The 27,135-nt window shown below is 40.1% G+C and overlaps 1 protein-coding gene across 7 annotated transcripts; it reads left to right on the top strand.

Annotated features, from left to right (window-relative positions):
- The first annotated feature begins 17,998 nt into the window (after window positions 1-17,998).
- On the top strand, window positions 17,999-25,761 carry LOC131217066 (beta-glucuronosyltransferase GlcAT14B-like). 7 transcript variants are annotated; one of them, XR_009157174.1, is made up of 6 exons: window positions 17,999-20,433; window positions 20,517-20,629; window positions 22,590-22,617; window positions 23,608-23,681; window positions 24,878-24,970; window positions 25,096-25,208. XR_009157174.1 is itself a non-coding variant. In XM_058211798.1 (4 exons), exons 1-4 carry the CDS (start codon window positions 20,369-20,371, stop codon window positions 25,437-25,439), a joined length of 438 nt encoding a protein of 145 aa, XP_058067781.1. In that variant the 5' UTR covers window positions 17,999-20,368; the 3' UTR covers window positions 25,440-25,761. The 7 variants fall into 7 exon arrangements, 2 of the variants coding, with proteins under 2 accessions (XP_058067781.1, XP_058067782.1); XR_009157175.1 differs by lacking the exon at window positions 23,608-23,681 and having other exon boundaries at window positions 25,096-25,189; XR_009157173.1 differs by lacking the exon at window positions 24,878-24,970 and having other exon boundaries at window positions 18,470-20,433; window positions 25,096-25,211.
- Window positions 25,762-27,135: the final 1,374 nt, after the last annotated feature.

Below are 27,135 nucleotides of genomic sequence, written 5' to 3'. Positions count from 1 at the left end.
ACGGGCCTTATGTACATTGCAATGGGCTATAAGGCCTAATCACATGGGCTTTACATTCATCAATTGAGCCACATTAATGGGCCTTACCAACGGGCCTTATGTACATTGCAATGGGCTATAACCCATGGGCCTTTGAATGCATCACAATGGGCCTTGTAACATGGGCCTCAAATACATTGAATGGGCCCCATCACATGGGCCTTACATGTATACCAAGGTGGGCCACACCAAAATACAAGTGGTGATGATGATTTCCACCATTAAAATCCCTAAGGCCCACCAACAAATATATAATTATATAATATAATATATAATATATACAATATAACATATATAATATAATATATATATATATATATATATATATATATATATATATATATATATATATATATATATATATATATATATATATATATATATAATATATATACACACACACCACACGCACGCACACACGCACACACGCGCGCGCACAGGGGGGTCCCACCGTCCAGGGTGGACGGTGCGGACGAACACATACAGCAAGGTAGGCCCCACCGTCCGTCTGGACGGTGGGCAGCAACACATACACCTTTGTGGGTCCCATGTGGGGCCCACCATAACGTTTATCTTCCATCCAACCCGTTCACAAGGTCGCACGGGCCTGGAAGAAGAGGAAGAAACGAATTTCAGCTTGATCCGAAACTTCTGTGGCCCATAAAAGGGTTTCAATGGTAGAGTTCAATCACCGCTGTTTTCTTGTGGTGTGGGCTGCCTGAGGTCTGGATCTGACTGATTTTTGGAGGGGACCCACCTCAAGGGGTGGTCCACCTCATGGACGGCGTGGATACAAAATATACATCATGGTGGGGCCCACATGAGGGGCCGTGGTCCCTGCACGGACGCCCGCCTACACGCAGCGCCTGCCTCTCTCAGTGAAAGCTGCTGCCCTTATATATATATATTTTTTTGAAAAACCTCTGTTCTCAAGGTTTTGCATACGTGGGGCCCGCATCAGGGAGATCCGAGCTCGCCATCGATCCCCATAGCTCAAGACAAGAAGGATGAGCCCAATATTCAATATATTTTGGTGAATAAAAACAGCAGTTGGATTTTTAACGGTAACCACCACTGTTTCTCATGCTATGGCCCACCAGTTACTCGGATCTGCTTCATTTTTCGGCTCAACGCCTAAAATGAACTCAAGAATGGAATGGACGGCATGGATTGATCTCATACATCAATGTGGGGTCCACACAAGTGGACCACCTCAATAAGGTGTGAACCAAGCTGATATTTGTGCTTTCATTTCAGTCCAGGGATGCCCCTGGACAGGGACGGCCTATGCATAGTGCATGCACAAGGTGGGCCTTGCTCCTGTGGGCCACCAAATGGATGAATGGTAAGGATAAAACATACATTAAGGTGGGGCCCATCCAAGTGGGTCACATGGCCACCCCATCACACACAAAGATAAATAAATAAATAAATAAAAGAGAAGGAGAGAGAGAGATAGAGAGAGAAATGGGACACGCATGATGGAGGGCTCCGCCACTATGAGCCCTCCCTTACAAGCAATCATACATCGAGTGGGTCCCATTGCATGTGGGCCCACCAAATCAAGTATCAACGGTGGAGATCCCTTCTCCACCAAAATGAAAGGTCTAGATGACCCTTTACAAGCTAGAAAATAGACATCATGATGGGGTTCATAGAGAATGGCCCCATCACGGAATGATCATGAAGATCAAGGTGGGCCATCGACCACATCTTAAGGTCCCAAGTGAGATCCATACCATTGATCGGTAGGCCTCACTTGGTCCATCATCAAAACATGAAAAACCTATCCTATAAGGCACCCACCGTCCGATCTTCTTGGTCCGATGGAAAGCCGACCTCCTTGTGCTTCACTTTGATGGTGGGAGATGAAGATTCAAGGGTTAAGATGGAAGATTTTGGGATGGAAAGTGGGCCACACTACTCACTTCTCTTTTTCTCTCCTTGGAAAAATGTGGACGTGTGAGGCTTATGGGTTGCTTGGAATTGGTGTGAGAAAAGAGAAAGAGAGAGAGAGAGAGATAAGGAGAGGTGATGGGTGTGATGGGTGAGTGATGTGAGGTGAGGGATGGGTGAAGTGAGAGGTGGTTTGACTTTGGTGAGAAAAAGCATGGGTTGCTTTACTTGTGGAGAAAGGTGATGTGTACTTGACATGAGGTGATGGATGGGATTGATTGATGGGATTGATTTGACACATTGAAGAGATTCTCTTGGGATTGCAAACGCGCGGCGTTTTCTTCGAAATAAACGCCGGCTCACATCTTCCTGCCAGGGTATCGGATCGGTACAAGAGACGCGGCGTTAGAACCACGACGACGGTGCGGTCGCAAAGGTACAAGTCTCGAATTAAACCGACTCAAATCTACAACATACGACTTAGGGTCGATCGCAACGTCGATTATACGTCACAGGTCGTCGAAATTCGACAGGAAGGATCGCGGGACTCGATGGAATAGTATGGACTAGGATATGGGTCTTACAACTAATAACTTGAATGAGCCGACTGTTTGAAAGGCCCATTATTCTCTTGCCTAATGGACCGACCGTTTGAAAGGCCCATTATTCTCTTGCCTAATGAACCGACTGTTTGAAAGACCCGTCGTATTGCTTGAATGAGCCGACTATTTGAAAGGCCTATTCTTACTTAGGTGAGTCGACTGTTTGAAAGGCACACTATCTTACTTGAGCGAGTCGACTATTTGAAAGACTCGTTCTTTTGCAAGTTAAATAAGTCAACTGTTTGAAATACCCATTCTCTTGCCTAAATGGACTAACTGTTTAAAAGGTCTATTCCCCTATTAGGGATGAGCTGATTGTTTGAAAAGCCCATCCCCAAGCATGAATGAGCTAATTGTTTAAAAGGCCCATTCATGTCAAAGTGAGCTGATTGTTTGAAAGGCCCACTACCTTGCAAGTTGAATGAGCTGACTGTTTGAAAGGTTCACTCTCTTGCATGAATGGACTGATTGTTTGAAAGATTCATTCACTTGGCCAACTGGATGTGCATCTCCAGTTGATGTGCATTTACGCATCCATGCATTCAAATAAGATCGCATCATGGATTATTTTATATGTTTTATTATTTAAAACTATGCTTAACTAATGCGACGATGTGTAATCTTGAGGGAAATTCACACTGATCTAGCCACTCATTCATCGAATATATAACCGTACAGTTAGTGCAGATGGCTTAAGTGATATTCATGAGAAGCAGGGTACAATTATCAAGGATGCATGGTTGTATTTGTCAAGAGAACTTATGTGATCTTGCTACTCAAGACTAGCTACATTTTATTTGGTTTTATGTATTAAATTGTTCATTTCTGTATTTATTAGTATGAGACATGGGTTTGTATAAGTCATTTGGATAGCCGCTCGTACATTTTGAATATATATGAAAATTCTTTTATGATTGATTTGTTAATATTCCGCTAAGCTGCTAACTCTGATAAAAGAAAAAAAAATACATGAAATTTCGCCATCTTTAAAGGTTAACACCTGATTTTTGGAAAACGAGTCATATACTCGAGTTCCAAAAACCCTGGGCATTACATATGATGGGTTGCCCATGCTAGATTTATGAGATTCCATCAGATTGATGGTCAAAAGTCCATTTTGTTTTTGTTTTTACTATGAATAGTAAGTTTTAATTATGACCGATTTGGATAGTATTTTAGCAAAAAACAATGGAGTCTAGTACGAATTATGACGGTGTATAAATATCAAGTTTACTATTTATAATAAGTCGCATTTTTTTAGAAGTTTGATTGGAGTTTGAGTCTAAAACTTCTTCCTAGGTTTGAGTTCACTATTTAAAGGATTGTAAATTCATTTTTATCATCAATCATTTTAAATCAAATTATTATAAATTATTTCTATTTTCATCACACGTGGATTCAAAGAATCTCGATGAGGAGTCCATAGAAACTCTATGGATTCATAGTTATCATTGAGGAAGACGATGATCATCCTTATCACGTCCTCCCTTGTGTCACGCAAGGTCACTCCCACTGAGATAAATGAAAACAAAAATGATAGCCTCATCCAAAACTTATGTGGCCCCATGAAGTTTTCAATGGTAGACATTTAATCCTAATTGTTTATTGTCCCAAGGCTCACTTGAGTTTTGGATCTGCCACATTTTTTGTCTCATCTTCTTAAATGATCCAGAAAAAACAGATGGACGGAATGGATTTCTCACAAATATAACAGTGGGCCCCTCCTAGCTTCCCAATCCGCCAAGTAAAGATCATTTAAGTAGGGTATCGCTTCCATGCCAAGGTCAGTGGATTCATGACTATGGACCTAGCTTGATGCATTTGGATTACATCCACAATGTCCATCATATTTAAAAAAGCATTTTTGCACATGATCCGAAAAATGAAGTCGATTTTTATCTTAGGTGGACCACACCACGGGAAACAATGATAGGTGGGGAATACCTACCATTAAATTTTTTTTGCCAGTCACCAAAATGTTTATTTTCCATCCAACCTATTTATAAGGTAGCAAAGACCTAAACGAAGTCACCACACGAATCTCAACTTCATCCAAATCTTTGGTGACCTATAAGAAGTTTTTAATGATCAATCACCACTAGTTTATATGTTGTGATATGGTTCTACCACTATTTTGTATAATGTGATATAGTTCTCCTGTGCTATGTATGTCGTGGTTCGATGTCAAATTTGGTCACGTGGTTAGTATAAGGTTAATAAGGTGTTTGGCCAATAAGGTCTTATATAATGTTATTAGCGAGATGACTACTGCTAGATTAGGGGCGAAGTTGGAGAACCTCTACATAATAAGATTGCTCTATAATCATTTGTTTTTTAAGAACCAGTTTTATAATGTGAAGATGACAGAAGGGACAAATCTCAATGAACATATCAGCAATTTCAATAGAATACTTTGCAAATTGATAAGTGTGAAGGTGAATATTGACAAGGAAGATCATTCCTTAATCCCGTTGAATTCTCTTATAAAGTCTTACGAGAACCTCGTAAATACTTTTTACCATGGCAGGGAGACCATTGACGTCAAAATCATTATTTTAGTTCATTCAAATCAGTTGAGAGAGAAGAATGGAGGTGACAATATCTCTACGGATGTATTAGTTGTTAAGAGAAGAAGTTTTAAGCGGAAGAAAGAGAATTCGTGATCGAGGTCCAAATCTAAGTGTAAAGGTAAAATGTATTAGAATTGTCGGATAACCGGACATATAAAGGATTGTTGGTACCAAAAAACCCAAAAGGCTGATAATTTAGATAATTATACAAGAGAGGCCAATTTAGTGAAAGTTTGAATGGTTGGGAAAACATGTCACTTTTATTGAGAGTAGATTTAGAACAGGGATCTTTGTACCACATGACCCCTCACTTCTTCCGATGGTGCTTGCCCCATCAATTCAACTTACAAGTGAAATTAATACTTCTCTATTATCACCATTAATTACACCTTCCAATATATTAAAACTAAATTAAATTAGATTTATAAGACAATGACCATGTGACCATGTAATATTTACCATGCTCATAATAAGCCAAAAGAGTACTAACCAAATTCAAGCACCTTCTAAATAAACTCCCAAAATAAGCTTACTTGAGAACAACTGGAGCTTAAAAACTGATTTTGGGCCAATCCAACCATTGACACAGTAGGAAATGACAAATAAACACCCATACCTCATAGTGTGGCCCACTAATTCGTTGTATCTATCAAACCCTTGAATTAAAGCCCTAGGAAATCATCAAGAAACTAACCAACTGTCTAGATTTTCATGAACTTAGTTAGTGGACCCCACGGCCAACCTGCTTGTACGTATTAACACGTACGACTGCAGGGTGCCTAATGTTATATCGGGTGAAACTGAACCGAGCCGGCCCGAAATGGGGAAGCAAATTGGCTGGTGTACCACACACCAGCTACACAGCTGATGTATTGATGTATGTATTGTATTGTATCCAAACCGTCCATAAAATTTTTGACCTCGTCTCAAGGTTAGAGACAAAAAATAAGACAGGCATAACTATCAAGTGGACCACACAGAAAAAAAGCAGTGTGGGATTGAACGTATACCATTGAAACCCTTTTAGGGGTCACAGATGTCTTGGATCAATATGAAATTGGTTTTTCCTCTTAATCCCGGTCTTCCTGACCTTATGAACATACTGGATAGAAAATAAACGTTATGGTGGGCCCTAAGAATTTTTTAACGGTGAAAATCATTATCTCTACTGCTATTTGTGGTGTGGTTCATTTGATCTTTGGATATGATTTATTTTTAGATAATATGCTAAAATGATCTTTAAAAATGGATGAACGGTGTGGATATAATAAATACATCACTGTGGGGCCGTGTAACTTTGATCTCCTTTGAACCGTTCGTACAACTCGGAGCTCGAGGAACGTAGCGCTCTTCTTCGCACGACACGTACCTAAAAAGCACATTACAAAGATGTAAGACGGCGCACCAACCTAAGGGCGTGTTTGGGCACTGGGATTAGGTGGGATGGAATTGCATCTGGTCCCGTGCCAATTCCACTCCATGTTTGGGGAGGATGGAAAAGCTGTCGATGGAATTGCATTGGGTCCCATGCCAATTTCACTCCATGTTAGCAAGTTGTGTAGGTCCCACTATGATGTGTAGGTTAGATCCACACCGTCCACCCATTTTTTGAGATTATTTTAGAGCATGGGCCAAAAAATCAGGTTAATCTAAAGCTCAAGTGGACCCCACCATAGAAAGCAACGGGGATTGAATACTTACCGTTGAAAACTTCAATGGGGCTATATAAGTTTTGGATCTACCTCATTTTTAGGCCCATGCCATAAAATGAGGTTACAAAACAAATGAACGGTTTAGATATAACACGTGTGTTATTCTCAGTAATTTCAAATGATGGTGGGTATATCCATTCAATGTACCATCGTATTACCAACAAAGCATGGAATTAATTCTTCTTCGCACGACACGTACCTATATAGGGGAAGTGGATTGCGTAGTGAGTTACTCACTACACTTAGCGTACTGAGTAAACTTTGTGAGGTCCAACATGATCTATGTATCTGATCCGCTCCGTCCATCAATTTTAAAAGATAATTTTAGTTCCTATTTCAAAGATGGACCATATAAAATTCTCAAATGGACCACACCACAGGAAAAAAATTAATTGACCTTCTACCGTTGAATTTTTTTTGGTGGCCGCGGAAGTTTTTGATCAAGTTTATATTTTTTTTCCCCTTCATCCATGTCTCTATGATCTTATGACCAGCTTGGATGATAAATAAAGATCACTATGGGGCCTAGAAAGGTTTCAACGGTGGAAATCATTATCCCCACTGTTTCCTGTGGTATGATCCACTTGATCTTTGGGTATGCTTCATTTTTGGGATCAACCACTTAAATTAAATGGAAAAACGGATGGACGGCGTAGATAAATCACATACATTTAAGGTGGACCAAATTCAGTTTACTAAATACGATAAGAGCGTCGGTACGAAATCCGATTTTTATAGCTGGTGTATGGTTCACCAGCCAATCCGCTTCCCCGAAATGGAATGCTATCCACCTCTTTTCTTTACCGCCAGCTACGATTCAAAAGGACGAACCGCTGTCATGATTTTGGCCACTAATGAAGATCTATTCGGTTAATCCAGACCGTCCATCGCGAGAAAAAGAGATCAACGACCAAAACAAGGGTCAGATCTCACGATGTAAGGTTTGGTTGTGAACACAAGCCAAGGCCCAACCTACCTAACTGCAAACACCAATCGGATAGAGAAATCCACGTCCCCTTTGCTCAGCTGGAAAATAGAGTCAAATGGTTCCGCCCTTGGCTGAAAGATTTAAGCGCTGGTGCAATCTCAACCCTTCCCTGCCTTCTAGAAGAGTCTCACGATGAATCTGGAATGGTGGATTTAGGGCTGCCGGGAGCCTCATAGCGATCCGACAATTTGACGAGCTTTTGGTGAGAAATTGCAACGGGGCGAGATGTTTTTTAAGACATCCTAATCTACTGCCCTCCCTTCACCAAAAGGTGGACTCAACAAGCCTACTGAACACCATCCGAACCAATTAGGAGACTTGGATCATCAGATCCACCGATCAACCAAAAATCGCCATGATAGATGAGTCATCCTCCTCGGCCGGCTGAGAAAACCCATCTTCTTTAATCCTGCCACATTCACCAATCTAAGTCGTTCAATGTAAGGCCCACCTCATCAAAAACAGATCACGAATAGCCGCTCGAACGCATGTAACCGTTAAACCTAGTTTAGGAGCCCTTGAGCAAGAATTTTCTATCCACCCACCGCTAAAAACGCGACTAATCCCGTAATTAGTGTAGAAATTTCTAGAAACGGGTCGGAGTCTTATATAGCCCGAATGTTAGGGCAACATTCGAGAAAAAATAGTAAGAAAAGAAAGAGAAAAGAGAGAGAGAGAGAGCAGTGTCGCGACTCGACCCGGACCACTGAGTGGAACGAGTCAGGAATTGATTCCGACCCGTTCACTTGCTGAGAAGAAGAAGGTTTGAAGGAGAGGGAGCTCCTCTAGCTACGCCAGACCTGGATAGAGAATCTTGCCGTTGCAATTTCTCACCAAAAGCTCGTCAAATTGTCGGATCGCTATAAGGCTCCTGGCAGCCCTAGATCCAGCATGCATTCCAGATTCATCGTGACTCTTCTAGAACGCAGGTAAGGGTTGAGATTGCACCAGCGCTTAAAACAGAGAGATTCAGATTCTTTTCGCTTTCAGCCAAGGGCAGAACCATCCCCGTAAGTTTGGTGTGGCTAGGACTCTATTTTCCAGCTGAGCAAAGGGGACTCGACTTAATGCTATCGCAAATAAAGAAAGAAGTACATATTTAGAAATTTCATTAGGCCAGTAAATCAACAGGCCCACCCGAGGATGGAAACCAGCATATCAACAGGCCAACTTACTAAAAGGTGGGACCAAGAAGTATGATTCCTAGATTACAAGATCAGCACAGTTTCACGTAGTTGCTCACAAGTAAGAAGCTTGAAAATCAAAATATTGATCTGTTTCAACATCAATGCAGGTAACTATAGGCCTGTTTGGATGCCTGTAAATTCTTTTAAGTTGTAAGTGACTTACAGGTAAGTCACTTACAGGTGAAAGTTACTTACAGGTAACCTGTTTGAATGTAAGTTGTAAGTCACTTACAGGTAAGTTAGTTTTTCTGTTTGGATGACCTGTAAGTTACTTACAGGTAAAAAGCTGAATATTTACATCGAGCAGAGATTAGATTGAGGAATCATTCTAAAATGTTATAATCATATAAAAAAAACGTGGGTTCAAATATGTTATTTTGTTAAGCCCATCAAGATGAATATTTAAGATAATTATTAAGCTAAACCAGTCATCAAGTGGGCTATAAAAGTGGCCCACGAATTCAAAATATCTATAATATGGAGTAATAACTCAATTTAAGCATTGAGAATAAAGTTAAAAACATTAATAGAAAATCTACTAATTAAATTACATTACCAATGTCTTCTTTAATTATAGAAATTACATTTAAAACTTTTCACTTGGGAATCATCCTGTCCAACCATTTATTCATTTGAATAGGGCTTATTCCAAAGTGTACATCAATGGCCCGCATTAAACTGAAGAAATGCCATCCATGGTCAGCCCTACTGCGGCCTATTCATTTGGATTGCTGAACCATGGCTCCAGTTATAGAAATCAAGAATCAAATGTACCGTGGATATTTGCAGTTGAACAGTTATTAATGATCAAGTGAAGAATTGGGTCATGGTCCATCCATAGTGGGTCCATTTGAAAAATGGCCTTGGTTGCAAGGGCCATAAGAATAAATAGGATTTATGTACCATATACATGATGGATTCATGGTTTTCTGATCCAGGCCACTGGTCCATATAAGGGAACTGTGGTTGCTGGCCAATGAAAACTTACACTGTAAGCATACGTCCCACCAATCAAATCTCAATGGATATATAACACATCATCAAGGTGGGCCCACGGCAGGGGTAATACCCACTACCGTGTTACTAGTAACGCAATCAGACTGTGTACTGAGTTGCTGCTATACTTTTTTTTATACTAAGTAAATTCAGTTGGGCCCACTGTAAATGTATGGGGTTTATCCAATCCGTCCATCCATTTTTTCATCTAGATGTAGATGTTGAGCCATAAATTTAAGAATATCCAAAGCTCAAGTGGGCCATTTCACAAGAAACAGTGGAAATACTGATTGGATCATTGAAACCTTTCTAGTGCCCATAGAGATCTTTATTTCTCATCCAACATGTTCATGAGATCACAAACACCTGAAAGAAGGGAAAAAAAATCATCTTGATCCATAACTTTTGTGGCCCCCCAAAAAATTTCAAAGGTATACACTCAATTCACACCATTTCCTATGTTGTGGTCCACTTGATCTTTGGATATAGCTAATTTTTAGGATCATGATTTAAAATTAAGTACTAAAATGGATGGACAGTGTGGATCAAATACATATATCATGGTGGATCCCACAGATTTTACGGATTACTCAGCACGCGATCCCTTCCGTTTTCAAAGGAGAAAAAAGGGTAGATGAAACCCTACCGTTTTAGGAGGAGAAGAGACGGAAGGCGGTAACTACAGCGAGAGATTGTGGAGAGGGAGGGGGAGAGATTGCAGAGACGGAGAGAGATTGCCGTTTTCAATGGCTGGTGCTTCTTCTTCATTGGCTGGAGCTTCATAGCTATAATGGTGGTTGGTGGGTTGGTGCGTTTCTCCCTCTTCCCCTCTTTTTAAAAATTTGACTGTTGAGCCTGTAAGTCGGGAAGTGACTTCCCACCCCCATCCCCCTGCAGTTTTTTGGTAGATTTGCCTGTAAGTGACTTACAGGTGATTTTTCTCCCCCAAACACCACCTGTAAGTGACTTCCCTGTAAGTCACTTCCCACTTACCCACTTACATGTGATTGTCATGCTTTGTTAAACGGTAGTGAACCAAATGTGAATCAATACAAACCGTGCAAATCATTTCGAAAGGGATTCAATCATGGTCCGCCAACTCCACTGTGGATGAGAGTAGGACCCACTTAACCATGGATGGGCCATGTGATCTTCTTGACCATTCCGAATCAATTGAGTTCAGTTCGGCTCAGTTGCAGCCTCGGAAGAAATGATTGATTCAGTACCGTACTAACTCAATCTTCCCTGCAATACCAAAACTCTAGTGAAACCAAGCTTTCCAGACTGCCATCGCACCAGAATTGTTGCCTTTTTTTTTTTTTTCCTCCATACATTGATTATATTGTCATGTTTCTTTATCATTGGCCGATGCTTTTAGACAGCTCCACTGTTTTTTTTCTACAGATCCAAGTCAACCGAAGCAGCTATGACAATGTGATCGGTTAGCTTTCATATCTCAAAGTAAATCGAAAAGCAACCTGAGGTGATTCCATCTCTTGGAAAGTATGCTTCAAATTTCTTGGTTTTTCTTGTTGTAATTCTCAAGAGATTTCAATAACTCTTAATGCTTCAGTTGCTTTTTGAATCTCAATCCATAACTGCAAGCACCATTTGTTCATGTGGTGGTGGGTTTGTCCAGCTTCTCCAAGTGGGTCTTGTGACTCTGTGATCTGAACTGTTTATTTGATAGGCTCCACCATGGATGTGCATTGAAAATTTCAAGATTGGAGATCCTAGCTGTTGAATCTTTGGCTCGGCAAATAAAATCATGGAGCTAGCAGTCGATAGTTTACTCCACTTCCAAATTTTTGAATGGTCAGGAAGATCACATGGCCCATCCATGGTTAAGTGGGTCCTACTCTCATCCACAGTGGCGGCCCACTACCGGACTACAATTTCACTTTACTAGTCTGCGGACCACAAGACTCGAAACTAATCAATCAGGAGAGAGAGAGAGAGCATTGCAAGATCATATAATGGTCAAACTAGAGTGAAAGCAGTAGGGTTAGGTTTCAATTTGTAGATAGGGCCATGGTTCAGTGAACTAAACCATCAATGTGATGGGCCCCACTTTGGATGACCATGCACCACAAATCACCCAAATGGAAATTGTAGTCTCCAAATTGGAATTGGTCCACATTTGACCAACAAAAAGCCAAAGATTCAACAGCCAGGATCTAATCTTGAAATTTTTGGCCCACATCCATGGCAGAGTCTATCAAACCAACAGTTCAGATCACCGAGCCATGGGACCCACTTGGAGAAGCTCGACAAGCCCACCACCACATGAACAAATGGTGCTTGCAATCATGTATTGAGATTCAAAAAGCAAGCAACTTTTTTTTTTTTTTGTTTTTTTACACGCACACAAACACCCCCACACACTCACGCCTTAGTGGAATTTCACCACCTATGGATACTCGAACCCTAGACCGGGTGTTGAAACTCTAGAGAGTCTACCACCCGAGCAAGGGTAAGGATCCAAAAAAAAAGAAGAAGCAAGCAACTGAAACATTGAGAGTTATTTAAATCTCATGAGAATTACAACAAGAAAAACCAAGAAATCTGAAGTATACTTTCCAAGAGATGGAATCACCTCAGGTTGCTTTTCAATTTACTTTGAGACATGAAAGCACACCGATCACATTGTCATAGTTGCTTCGGTTGACTCTGTAGAAAATAAACAGTGGAGCAGTCAAAAAGCATGTTGGCTAAAGATAAAGAAACATGAAAAAAAAAAGGCAACATCTCCTGTGCATGGCAGTTTGGAAAGCTTAGTTTCATTACAGTTTCGGCATTGTAGGAAAGATTGAGTCAGTGCGGTACTGACTCGTTCCTTTCCTCTGAGGCTGCAACTGAGCCGAACCGAACTCAGTTGATTCGAAATGGTTAGGAAGATCACATGGCCCATCCATGGTTAAGTGGGTCCTACTCTCATCCACAGTGGAGTTGGCGGACCACGATTGAATCCCTTTCGAAATGATTTGCACGGTCTGGATTGATTCACACTTGACTCACTACCTTTTAACAAAGCATGGCAATCACATAGTTACCTGCATTGATGTTGAAACAGATCAATATTTTGATTTTCAGGCTTCTTGTGAGCAACTACATGAAACTGTGCTGATCTTGTAACCTAGGAATCATACTTCTTGGCCCCACCTTTTAGTAAGCTGGCCTGTTGATATGCTGGGTTCCATCCTCGGGTTGGCCTGTTGATATACTGGCCTAAAGAAATTTCTAAATATGTACTTCTTTCTTTATTTACGATAGTATTAAATTGAGTCCCCTTTACTCAGCTGGAAAATAGAGTCCTAGTCACACCAAACTTACGGAAATGATTCTGCCCTTGGCTGAAAGCGAAAAGAATCTGAATCTCTCCGTTTTAGGCGCTGGTGCAATCTCAACCCTTCCCTGCCTTCTAGAAGAGTCACGATGAATCTGGAATGCTGGATCTAGGGCTATCAGGAGCCTTATTGCGATTCGACAATTTGACGAGCTTTTGGTGAGAAATTGCAACAGCAAGAATTCTCTATCCACCCACCGCTAAAAACGCGACTAATCCCGTAATTAGTATAGAAATTTCTCGAAACTGGTCGGAATCTTAAATAGGCCGAATGTTAGGGCAATGATGGGGACATCACGTGCACACACGCACACACGTCGCCCCCTACGCACGTACGGAAGGAGAGGGATGGCCCCACCGACGATCTAGCCTGATGACGACATCCAGGGAGGGCCTCCTAGCTAGAAGACGAAGTTTTGGTTTAAAAGGGTGGGCCTGATAGTCAAGAAAAGCCCATCATGGGACCTCATGATCGTGGCTCACTCGTCGGATTGATGTCATATTTTTGGTTTTGCTTATTGTTATTATTTAGAACATCGTGAATGTTTTGGATTTCTTTGTTTGGTTTTTATTTTAATTTACTTCACCGCCAAGTAATAGGTTGCGCACATGGTGTGAGTTTTGGGGTATAAGATTTTCCCTATAAATATGCACCACTTGTAGTTCTTTTCATTCATTCAACTTTAATAAAAAAATTCCTACTTTATTTTTCTGCTCTCTTTGTGAGTTGTGGAAGAATTCAAAAGTGGGTACGAAGCCCTCCCTTTTCGAAGGGCTAACTTCGTGGTGTGAAGCCACATCTATCCCCATCCATCTCTACCTTCTCCCATTTATATACCTCATATTTTATCATCATTATTGCTTTGAAATTCCCAGCCTTTGCAGCTATTCACCCTCTTACAGCCAGTTTCCATAATTTGGACTTGTAGGAGGGCTGAAACTTCGGCGGAGCACTACGCCTCGACCTTACGTCGGATCGTCGTCAAACTTGGAGGGATTGGAGGTCTCCCTCGGCCGACCAAGGCCTAGGTGTCACTTTGGGGAGGCGGGCTTCCATCACACGTGCGGCCAGCCCACCTGCGCACGTGTGTCAGCTCCGGGTCACCATCTGCACGTAGGAGCTTTCTCCGGGTCAAGTTTTCCTCTTTTCATTCCTCTTTCCTAAACCCTAGCCTTAGTTTGCATTAGCCTTAGTTTATTTGCCCATTTTTTTCACCCTAGGGTTCCTTGAATTGAAATTGGGGAATCCCTTGGATTAGGGACTGATTCTTATGCATGTGCGGTTGATTTCTATTTCCTTTTGACATCGTTTGGCTTATAATTTTTATTGGTCCAGCCTGGACCCGCATAGATTCCCCTTTCATTGAATGTTTGGACTATCATGTGGGATGTAGAATTTGTGTAATTGTTTTTAAATTGGTATGATCTAAGCCTGAATTCTTGCACATCATACTTGAATTTCATGTCTTGCATCAGGCAACATTCGAGAAAAAATAGTAAGAAGAGAGAGAGAGAGAGAGAGAGAGAGAGAGAGAGAATAGTGTCCGAGTGCGATTGTGTCACGACTCGACTCGGACCACTGAGTGGAACGAGTTAGGAATTGATTTCGACCCGTTCACTTGCTTAGAAGAAGAAGGTTTGAGGAGAGGGAGCTCCTCTAGCTACGCCAGACCTGTGGCGTGCACTCGACTCATTCTGAATCAATTGAGTTCGGTTTGGCTCAGTTGCAGCCTCGGAGGAAAGGATCGAGTCAGTACCGAACTGACTCAATCTTCCCTGCAATACCAAAACTGTAGTGAAAATAAGCTTTCCAGACTGCCATCACACCGGAGATGTTGCCTCTTTTTTTTTCATGTTTCTTTATCTTTGGCCAACATGCTTTTTGACAGCTCCACTGTTTATTTTCTACACATCCAAGTCAATCGAAGCGATTATGACAATGTGATCGATGCGCTTTCATATCTCAAAGTAAATCGCAAAGCAACCTGAGGTGATTCCATCTCTTGGAAAGTATGCTTCAGATTTCTTGGTTTTTCTTGTTGTAATTCTCTAGAAATTTCAATAACTCTCAATGCTTCAGTTGCTTTTTGAATCTCAATGCATGACTGCAAGCACCATTTGTTCATGTGGTGGTGGGTTTGTCGAGCTTCTCTAAGCGGGTCCCGCGGCTCGGTGATATGAACTGTTGATTTGATAGGCTCTGCCATGGATGTGGGCCGAAAATTTCAAGATTAGAGATCCTAGCTCTTGAATCTTTGGCTTTTTGTTGGTCAAATGTGGATGAATACCAATTTGAAGACCCAAATTTCCATTTGAGTGATTTGTGGTGCATGGTCATCCAGAGTGGGGCCATTGCATTGACGGTTTAGTTCACTGAACCATGGCCCTGTCTACAAATTGAAACCTGACCCTACTGCTTTCACTCTAGTTTGACCATTATATGATCTTGCAATGCTCTCTCTCTCTCGCGATTGATTAGTTTCAAGTCTTATGGTTTGCATACTAGTAAAGTGAAATTGTAGTCCGGTAGTGGGCCTAGACATATTGATGATCGGAGCGTTCAAGATATGAGTTCCACCATAAAGAAGTCATGGGAAATGCATGGAGTTGCCACAAACGATCATAGCCATTAAATCAATCGGCAAATAAAATCATGGAGCTAGCAGTCGACAGTTTACTCCACTGCCAAAATTTTGAATGGTCAGAAAGATCACATGGCCCATCCATGGTTAAGTGGGTCCTACTCTCATCCACAGTGGAGTTGGCGGACCACGATTCTACATCAGGATTCCACAAATTCCCTGGCTTCAACCATGAATGAAAGCATGTACAAGCAACCACTATATCTAATCTTGTAAGTGTGATGAAGAAAGGCTAGTTTTGTCCATTGTAAACCTGTTTTTTTTTTTTTTTGTTTTATTTTTTATTTTTAATAACTCGGTGACTCGTCGCTTAGTCGAATCAGGAGTAAATCAGTCCAACTCACTAGAGTTGAGGGTGACTCACTGGTATTGGTCCCGAACAAAAACGAGTTCACTAGAATGAGTCATCAAACCATGATTGTAATTATTGGTTGTTTGGTTTTGGAGTTAGGCTTTCAGCAGGTCGAGTTCGGTTCATGTCCTACCAGGGTCCGATACTTTTGAGTTGGGTCTGGATTTTAAAAGACTCAAACCTAGATCCGGTCTAGGTACCCATCGGCTCTCTGGTCCTTGGTTTCAGTCAGGTCCAGGTCTGAACCAAGTCGGGTCTAGGTCAAACTTAAAATCAAACCCATAAGAATTGGGTGGCACACATTGTACCAAAAATATTCAAAGATTGGATGCTAGTTATTGACAGGTAGAGTTGGGGTGGGGCCAAGCCCTGCTCAAACCAGGCCTGCATTGTTAAAGCCCCCGAGCCTAGCTTGGGCTCGTGATGAGCTAAAATTGTCTAGCCCTCTCTCTCTCTCATGATCTAAAATTGTCCAGCCCTCTCTCTCTCTCATTCAGTGTCTCGAAGTTAGTCTTGCAAAGAGCGAACGCTTATGGGTTAATTTGGAGGAGGGAGAAGTCTCGAAGTTAAGTCTCGCGAAGAGTGAACTCTTAGGGGTTAATTTGGAGGAGGGAAAGTCTCAAAGTTAAGTCTTGCGAAGAGTGAACTCTTAGGGGTTAATTTGGAGGAGGGAGAAATCTCAAAGTTAGTCTTGCGGAGAGCGAACTCTTCATTGTTAATTTGGAGGAGGGAGAAGTCTCTTCTTTAGCAAGGTGATTGGGATGTTAGCCAGGTTCTTTTCTTTCTACTTATCTGGGTCTCTCTATGTGTGTGGTGGGAAAGCTTGTCAGACATTTCTAAGATTTGGTTATTGAAAGGATGAAGAGGAAACTGTCCCTATAGTGGGGAAGATTGATCTCTTTGAGAGGAAGAATTACTCTTATCAAATCCCACATCCGCCCTATTGAACCTTTCCCTTTAATTTATCTCCGCTTTTCGCTACCCGAAATCATTCTTAAGGATTGAGAAGTTACATAGGGACTTTCTCTGGCAAGGGAGAGGCAAGCAAAGTAAGTTCCACCTTTTGAGTTGGGAGAAGGCCTGTGGGTCTTTTAATGAGATAGGGGTTGGGATTAGAAAAACCTAGAGAGGGTGAACTTTGTATTATTGGAAAAATGAGTTTGGAGATTCGAGCTGGAGGAAGTCATCGTGGGCAAATATAGCATTTCGAGCTTGGGTAGATGGATCAAATACAGAAACCCATGTTTACCTTTTGTCCATAAAGGATGATGTATCAGTGGTGCTTCTCTTTATCCATTGCCCTTATGCTTCATAAGTGTGGGACAAAATCCTCTCTACTTTCAATATGTAATAGACAATATTGCTGAACATTTGTGAAGTTTTATTTATCATGCCATGTGGGCAATTCTATCTTTTTTGCTTTTGTTTTTCTATGTTCAATTTTCTACTGGGTCTTTTGGATCTTTAAATAAAATTATCAATTCTAAAAAACAAAACAAAACAGCTAAATAGGATTGCATGCAAACGATCTAGGCATCCAAATATCCATCAAAGAATACTAGGATAACTAGGAAGTTGAAGTATTTCAACTATTTCATGAAGAAAATCCAAAATTTAAAGGACATGAGTTTATTATTATTATTATTATTATTATTATTATTATTATTATTATTATTATTTTAATGTGCACACCCTCACACACCACAATGGGTACTTGAACTCATGACCTTAGTGTTGAAACTCTTGTGAGTCTACCACTAAGCCATGAGTAAGGGCCGAAAGGAAAAGTGTCAAATAATAATGATAACTACACAATGATCATATTCATTAGTATTATTGAAAGATAGATTCTCATGAATTCCATTTAGCACAGTAGGATTTCACCATAATAGGTACTAGAACTCAAAACCAGCAGTTGATGGAACCCTTTGCCGGCTGGAACCAAAGCCGGCCGCCAGCAAAGGGTCCCTATTAATTCAGAATGCGAATCCCTAATCTCATTTTCAGCCATTTCCCTCTCCCCGTTGCTGACTCTCTCTCTCTCTCTCTTTGCACCTCTCCATCTCCGCTCGATTTCTCTCTCTCTCTCTCTCTCTCTCTCTCTCTCTCTCTCCACTCTCGAACCCTCCTCTCTCCCTCTCCACTCGATCTACTTCTCTCTCTCTCTCTCTCTCTCTCTCTCTGTGCGCCCGTCCCCGCCCTCTCGGCTCGAGACCTTCATCTCTCTCTCTGTCTTCCATCCTCCGGCATGAACCGAAGACCGCAGTTGTTGTACTGCTTGTCCATCCTGCACGAGCAGAGCACCAGGTCCGGCTAGATCTAGTCCTTTTACTCACTGCAAATAGGTACAGATCTAAACCCCTTTGCGGTTTAAGGCTTTTGCATTCCCTTCCCTTCCTTCTCTTTCTCCCTCCTAGGTTTAGGGCTTTTGGATGAGATTCGACATATTTTCTTCAGTGATAGAAGCTATTATTAAGATGTGGTGATGTTGAATTCGTAACTTGCATTTCATCTTCTTGTGAACTAATTTGGTGAGACTTTTTTCCCCTTATCATTTTCATTTCACTGTTGATTGTTACATGAAGTTAATGTAATCATATGGAAGTATTGTAACTGATCAAGAAAGTAAGAAAATATTTTGAATTTCTATTTTTATTTCACTAAAGCATTTTATTATTTTTTATATGAAAATCTGCATGCTAATTGTTTGAGGAAATGCCTCAACCAAGAATGTTCTTGTGTTAATCATGCTAGAGGTCCTACGTTTCAACTCTCTGTAAATGGGGCACAAATCGCTCTATGGTTGGATGAACCCATTGTATCATCCATCTAGTTGACCCTTCTTTGGTGGAAATGCCTCAACCAAGAACGTTCTTGTGTTAATCATGCTACAGGTCCTACATTTCAACTCTCTGTAAATGGGGCACAAATCGCTCTATGGTTGGATGAACCCATTGTATCATCCATCTAGTTGACCCTTCTTTGGTGGACCAACACATAAATTCACAATGACTAGGGAATTTTCCCCTGTTGACCTTTTTTGTTTTCAGCCATCTGTTCGATCAAATGGCCAGGACTATCATGTCAGTTTGATTTTTGAACTGTGGTCATCCACAATAGGACCTATGGCATGGACATTGGGAACTTGGATTCCAGAAAATGTTAGCAATTGGCAGAAGGTGACTGATTTGTGTTGGCCTGTTCTAAGGACTTAGTATGACTGGATTTGAAAGCTGTATTGGAGTTTATAGCAGCATATTGGGAAAACTGGGGTTCAAACATCTATATATGATTCGGTCTTTGATGGGTGCATGATATTTGTATCTGATAAATGGGGAATGATTGCATGGAAGGCACATGCTTTCCGAGTCTCCACTTGTAAGCTTCATATGTTTCATTTTTTTTTTCCCCAAGTTCTGTGAATCCCTTTTGTCTTTTTGTACATGACTAAAAAGGAGAATTGTCCAGCTAAAATCGGATGATTAATAAATCTTTCTTCTGATTTTGGGAACAATTGCACCTGGTGGTTTAAATGCTTCAAGGTAAGTGAACCTTTTTGCATCCTACTCAAAGATCTCGGATTTCCATCAAAGCACCTTTCTTAGAATTCAGATCTGCTATATGATGCTTGATTGAAAGAAATGGAATTGTCTTGTTTGGCCCAGCACTGTACTTCTGGGGCTCAACTTTGGGTAGGCCTTAACACTTTATCAGGTTGGCCCCACCATTCTTGGATTAAATTTTTTGAAAATCTATTCTCATGCATTCATATCTACAGGCCAAGATACTAATCCTGACATGCATAATTTGATTTATACAGTATGTCAAGGCTATACATATCAACAAGGGTGTTGATATTCACAGGCAGCAAGTCATGGGCCACCCGGTCTTTGTCGAGGTTGGGAATGTCAGGATGATCATGAGGGCGAACCTCGTGACGTAGGATGGTTAGAGATGGGGCTTGATTTGTTCCTTTGTCATCTTGAATTTTGAATTTTGATTTGATAGGTGTCTTGTTTTGAATCAGATCTGTTGTATATGTTCTCGTCTATACTGCAGGATCTTAATTTCATTGATCACACGAGCGACATCGGATGGAAGGAGTATGCAAATCTTTACTTATTATTTATTTATTTCTTTTGAATTTGTTGGGCATTGAAATTGGATTTGTTTTTGGGTCCTGTAGATTTCGAAGGGCGAAGCCTATTATCATCGATCCAGGGCTGTATATGTCAAAGAAAGCAGATGTCTTCTGGATTACCCAGAGGAGCGTCATGACGGCATTCAAACTATTTACAGGTGTAGAATGCGATCTTGCCATTGATTTGGATTTCTCTTGAATATTGAGGGTTCATTTGGATGCTTAGTTGCAGTTGGTTGTGAAAATTCAATTAAACATAGAGGAAAGGACTAAAATGGAGGTGGACTGTTTCAATACATTGTGATGGCCAGCCCTTGAATGCAATTCCATGTGGTTTGAGTTCGGCTTGAAATAATCTGAATTGCTATTTGGGCTGGATCTTCATTGTGGATGGAAAGGGGTTATTCCAATGGCGGTCATTTCAATTTCATTGAATTGAATGATTTCAATTCAATTGAACATCCAAATGTAGCCTGGTGTGTGCGATTTATGTTATTTCAGTCTTTCTTAAACATGGTCTTTCCATACTCAACTGGCTTACCGATCTCGGGAAAAAAAAAAAAAAAAAAACTCAGCTAGCTTACCCCATTTGCAACAAACAAGCAAACTGAGCAAACTGAAATGAATTCCACGCTCTTGTATTCGTCAGAGTTTGTTTGTTGGTTTGGAGCTGCTAAGTCCTAACTAACAAGAAATTCTGACACACCCAGATCCATAGCTCAACTGGCAGACTAAGTGGAGATACCTTGTTTCAACACTTGAGGTCTTGGTATCGATCCCTAGCGGGGTTGGCTAACATGGAGTGTGTGTACTAACAAGCTAACCCCAAAAAAAAAAAAAAACAAGAAATTCTGACTGTTTCTAATTCATGCACATAAGCACATTTGGTGGGATGTAGTTAGGATTGGAAGATTCAAACAAGAAACATTTTTAGAACGTCACAGTGGGACTTTCTCCTTTACCCAGGCCAGGAACCAGCAGCTGCATTGCACCAGGTGCAGTTAGATATTCCATCCACTTCTGCATGCCACTGACTTGACAGTTTGGATCATCTGATTGGATCACCCTTTTCAAAACTCTTAATCAGATCTACAGAAAATATAGTTTAAACAACATAAACACTTGTGGGCAACCAACACATTAGACATTCCTAGCCATCATTTTTCTTCACTTTCCTACACCGAATGTTGACTGCTTATTTGCTTTATAACCTTGCTCTGAAGGCCACGGAGCGGATGGGTATCCAATCTAAGTGTAGTTTGAAATCATCCAATCACCCTGCCATGTTTGCTTTGGTGAGTTGGCTCTGCCATATTCAGGTTTGACCAGCTCTACTACATAAATCTCCCTTTTCTTTGAATGAGAATACTGTTGGGGTTCCTTGGGATTTCTATGGCTCCACTGTATTTTTGGCACATGAAAAGTGGTTGCAGTCATAGTATGAATTCAGTGGGTTCTCTGAACTGTTGGCTGTCCTTGAAAGGGTTGTCATAGAATGATTGGCTAAGAGTTTGCAATGTACATTCAGGTTTCTGGTTTGTATGAGCAAGGCCCATGGTTCATTGATCCATACCATTGATTTGATGGGACTTATTGTCACCTTTCCAAAAAAAAAGGGATTTAATGGACCCTATTGTCAATGACACATTCACCAAATATCACATAGATGTGAAGATTGTAGCTATAGAATATTTGGACCTTTCTTCTTCTTCTTCTTCTTGTTTTTTTTTTTTTCCTTAAATGTGAACTGTTTCTGTATTTCTTCCTTAAAGAACAGAGGAAAATTCTGTTCTTTGTGACTGTCGGGCATTTGTAGTATATGGATGGCAAAGAACAGAGGAAAATTCTATATCTCAAGTTAACCATCATGTCTCCATCTATTTATTTGCCAATGTGAGAACTATACTTGTTTACAAATTGTATGATATGCAGGTACATACTAGTTGTTTCTGTCTTCTCTTTCTAGTTGAATAGACTAGCAGACTGCTGGAAATTACTTCCACAGTCCATTTTCTATTTCTTTCTGATTTATGGTTGTGTTTGGCTCCCTATTTAGCTCTAAGGTCTTTTATGGTTGGTTTTCAGCTATTCTGAATTGGATATTTTATATGATTATAGGTCCTGTTGCTGATGACATGTTCCACTGGTAAGCATGTTAACCTCTATGTGGAAGCGATTCTCTTTTTATTTTTTGTGTTTGAAGGAGTTGTTGATTGTCTACTTGTTGCTTCCAGGAACTGGACTTTCTGACAGCAGTATGCTTTCAGATTTTTGTGACTAGTGTAGCTGTACCTAAACTGTCTTGGAGTTTTGTGTGGCGCCTCTAATGCCTGTCTGCTTTCATTTCTGTTGCCCTGTTGCCTATTTTCTTATGCTTGATGGAACATGCTGTTAGCGTTTTACCTATTTGATCTATTATGTTGCAGCATCAGTCTGTATAGTTAAGGATCATGGCCTGACTCAGTCAACTAGCAAGTACTAGAGGCTTGGAGAGTTTAATTCTTAACATTGGCTTCAAAGCAGAATTCTCACCCCTGTTCGAATGTTTTTAGCTTTTAAGTTCTGTTTTTTTTTTTTGGTACTAGGGGAATATAATGCTTCATAGGCCTACATTACCCTGTTCATCTATCAATGCCATAAAACCAATATGCTTAATTCTTAACAGCAAAAAAGTAAAAAAGAATCACATCGGGAAGCTTTTATAAAATGATTTGTAATTGATAGATCAATACGAATAGTATGTTCCTATGGCTAATTAATAGTGTTTTCATAGCAGATCTTCTTACATAGTTATAGCAAACACGTTTCCAATTGCATACCTGAGTTTCTTACTTCCTGTTTCCCCAATGTTCATTTTCACATATTTGCATAATTGCTATGACAAATACTGTAAAATGGGATGTTTCTTGCCACATCTGTTTCTTAGCCTGGAACCTATGACTTCTTATATGCAGAAGTCATTAGTCTAATCTAGTTTACTTTTTCTCTGCTATTCACATCAAATATAAAGAGATGCTTCATTTTCGTTTACTTCACCGAATTTCATATTCAGACATAATGAATGCTCTCAATTGGACACTTACAGCTAACATTGTTTAACCACTGTCAACTGAACTTCATAATGAATCTCCTGCAGGGTGCTTCAAGTTGACTACTTGTAAATCAAATACTGCAAATCAAAATATCCATGCATATGGTATCATGCTTATTGTAAGTATTTATATATGATTTTATATCGAGATAGATGTCTTGAGCAAGAAACAAAATTTATTTGTATATCTTGCACACAAGTACCACATTGGCACATGTGGAGAGTAAGATCCAGAATTTGACTCTTACAAGCATACACAAAAGGGCTCTTCAACCAATGGGGAATGCAAGGTGTTGATCTGATAGACTCCACTGTATGCAAGTAAGGACCATGGTTCAATAATCCAGACAATTGATCTAATAGACTCCACTGGATGGGAATGCCCAAAGAGCTCCCAGATTTAAATATCCTACCCCACGAGCAATGGACTGCAAATAGATAGCATAAATAAATATCCTACCCCACGAGCAATGGACTGCAAATAGATAGCATAAAGCTAACATCATGGTTTGGAGAAAAAGGCAAAATATTGGAGGTCTAGGTTCTTCCAATCCGAAAGATGCTTTAGGCTTCTCTTATCCATCATGGATTCCATCCATTCAACAATCTGGATGATGAAACTTGGATTCTATTTGAACAGATAGAGCATACTAGGACACTTCCATTGTCCATCACGGTTCCTTCAAAACAACAACAAGGATAACAAATCATGGATTCTATTTGAACTGATTGAGATTACTAGGAAACCTGCATCATGAACATCTAATGTCTCTGATCCAATGCCCTTAGCTTAACAAATGAGAACACTAGTGTAACTTGTGTGGGTATGGGGGTCAGCATGACTTCTTTTTTTTTTTTTTTTTTTGAAAGGTAACGGAAATTTTTTTGAACGAGTGCCAAAAAAGGCAACAGAAAATACAACAATAGCACAACCACTAGGCCCTTCTCCATCTAGTCATTCCCTGCATGAGGCGCTCCCTCATCAAAAGTCACACCCTCTATATACCAGCGCAGGGTATGATACTATGGTCCTTTAACCAACCACTTGCCATAAGTCCTATAGCTTTTTCTTGGATTATATATTCTCCTTGTTGTTTTCTTTTACACATACACAATTCTGTAAATTACAATCCACTATTTAAATAAATGTTTTATTTATTTATTTTTTATTTTTTTATTTTTTTATTTAAAGGCTACAATCCACTATTTAATACTACACTGTATTATCCAAAGATATTATTATTAAGTTGGTATTACTTATAATCCATGGATCTAATGTGAACACTCAGAATCTTTGGATCATTCTGATTTCAAGGTGGCTCCATATGCAATAAGCCCAATGATCTAACTGGTCTGGATCAACATACAAGCATGCAATGAGTCACTGCCATTTAATGTGGCATGACAGGTCTAGCTTTAGACGAAAATAAATAAAAATTTTACGAAATAATCAATTATTCCAGATTTCTTTCTGATTACTGTGGTTGCTAGTTTCCTAATGGTTATTTGGATTTGCTTCTCTATGACTTTCAGGTGCTTTTCAAGCTGGTTGTGACAACAGTGCTTGTAATTGTAGAGTCTGCAGACAACTGCATAAAGACGATATGAAGCTATAGAGTGATTTTTTTCTTTTCTTTGGGTGTAGGAGCATTTATGGAGATATTGAACAATTCATATGTGAAATGAAGGTTGGCTTTGGGACCTACAGTAAACGTGCCACTGTGAAGAAAACACCACAACTAGACAATAATTGCTATGATTTGGTCACTCCTTCAGTACTAATTATTGCAATTCAGTTCATCTGTGCATTCAAACTTAGCCTTATAATTTTCTCGATTCATTTCATAAGCGAGAAGGAAGTAATAAAAACAAACTGAAATCAGAGACCCAAATGATATTTACCATAAATTCGGAAACTAGAGATCCAATTATTTATTTATCATAAATTCCATGTTGTGTGTAATATCAAACAGCAGGTTTTTGCCCACAAAAGATAACCTGAGGAGAAAGGAAATCGACATAGAAGTGCAAGCTATTATGAGAAGAGGGAGATGGCTATGAAAATGGGAGAAGCTCATATTACTAGTGGAATCTAATTTCAAAGAATCCCAAGATCAAGGGAACTCCAAGAGCATGACTATTGAAGATGTGATAGATGAGTGCAGATTACTTAGCAGGGCATGGGTCCACGTCACCTTTTTTTTAATTTTTTAATTTTTTTAAAATTTTTTAATGAGAAAGATTTGCTCTATGGCTATGGATTTTTGGAAGCCTTAAGCTCTATGCTACGAAGTTAACCCGTAGCCTTTGACCATTTTTCTGAAAAGCTTACGATTTAGGGGCATCCAGCACAACCGCGGGTAAAGGTCCCTGACTGCCAGTAAAGGCTTTACCGACGCCACTTTTACCGGTGGTTATCTGACCGCCTGTAAAGCCTTTACCGGCAGTTTTTTGGGCCTTTAGCCGCCGGTAAAGGCCAGTTTTCTTGTAGTGTGTATTGTTGGGGTAGCTGAACATGAGTACCCATGTGAGGAGGATGAGTAACCACCATATACAATGTGGTTGGTGAACTATCATAGGAATCTAGCCCTATGATACACCTTTCAGATTTATTCATATTTATTGCTTCAGGTGATACACCTTTCAGATGCTTGAACAGGGTCCAAATTTATAAGTCAGATATGTCGGCGAGTAAGGTAGAACTTGTTTAAACAAAAAAATAAAAATAAAAAATGAAGGTAGAACTTGATTAGCTGTTGATTTCTTTTGACGCTATTGCTTTGCAGAAGATGATTTGTTGGATAGAAGTGACTTGGATATGAACCTTTGAGAACCAATGAGGGGTTATGACCTGTTGCTTTTTGACTTCTGAATTTTCATTTCCACCTTTTGCTCTCGAGGGTAAAATGCTTTAAAAAATTTCTCATCAATATTTATAGGGAACATACAATAACAAAATCTGAAATTTCGTTCATTTTGTAAATTTTCATTTTTCATGAAATCACTCAATCTTCTGATGAGGATTTATTAGGGTCCTGTCCTGCAACAAAGCAACAATTATACAATTTGTTGCTGCCCAGTATCCTGCACAGGTGGGACCCATCTTCAGGTTGTCCAGACTATTAATCTGATTGGTGGTACCATAACTTTAGGATGCCCCAAAAATCTCCCAGATTGCAAAATTCCAGCCATTCGATGTTAGCCTATTTTCCGTGAATGTTTATTCTTGTTTTATTTAACTAAACCACCTTCAATTTGTTGGCCAGTGATTGAAGCATTAGAAGCTTAGAATCTTTCTATCTATGGGATTTTTGGGGAACTGGTCAAACCTCTTCCCAACAGTCCTTCAGCTGGATCACAAAAACATGGACCCCACATGTGGATGGTACAAAACTATACTTTTTCTGTATGATACGACCCCATAATTCCTTTGTTCTAATTATACTGTTTTCTGCTCAGTCATACTTCCTGATGTGTTTTATTTCCAAGATGATTGGCTTGTTTGCAAAGCTGTGGTCAAGTTGTGTTTGCTATTAAATCTTCCATTTTCCTTGCACTTCATGGTTTATAAAT

The sequence above is a fragment of the Magnolia sinica genome, chromosome 10, assembly GCF_029962835.1.
Source record: "Magnolia sinica isolate HGM2019 chromosome 10, MsV1, whole genome shotgun sequence".
Classification (NCBI taxonomy): Eukaryota; Viridiplantae; Streptophyta; class Magnoliopsida; order Magnoliales; family Magnoliaceae; genus Magnolia; species Magnolia sinica.
The sequence above is the reverse complement of the archived record's forward strand: the minus strand, read 5'-3'. Positions and strand labels throughout refer to the sequence as shown.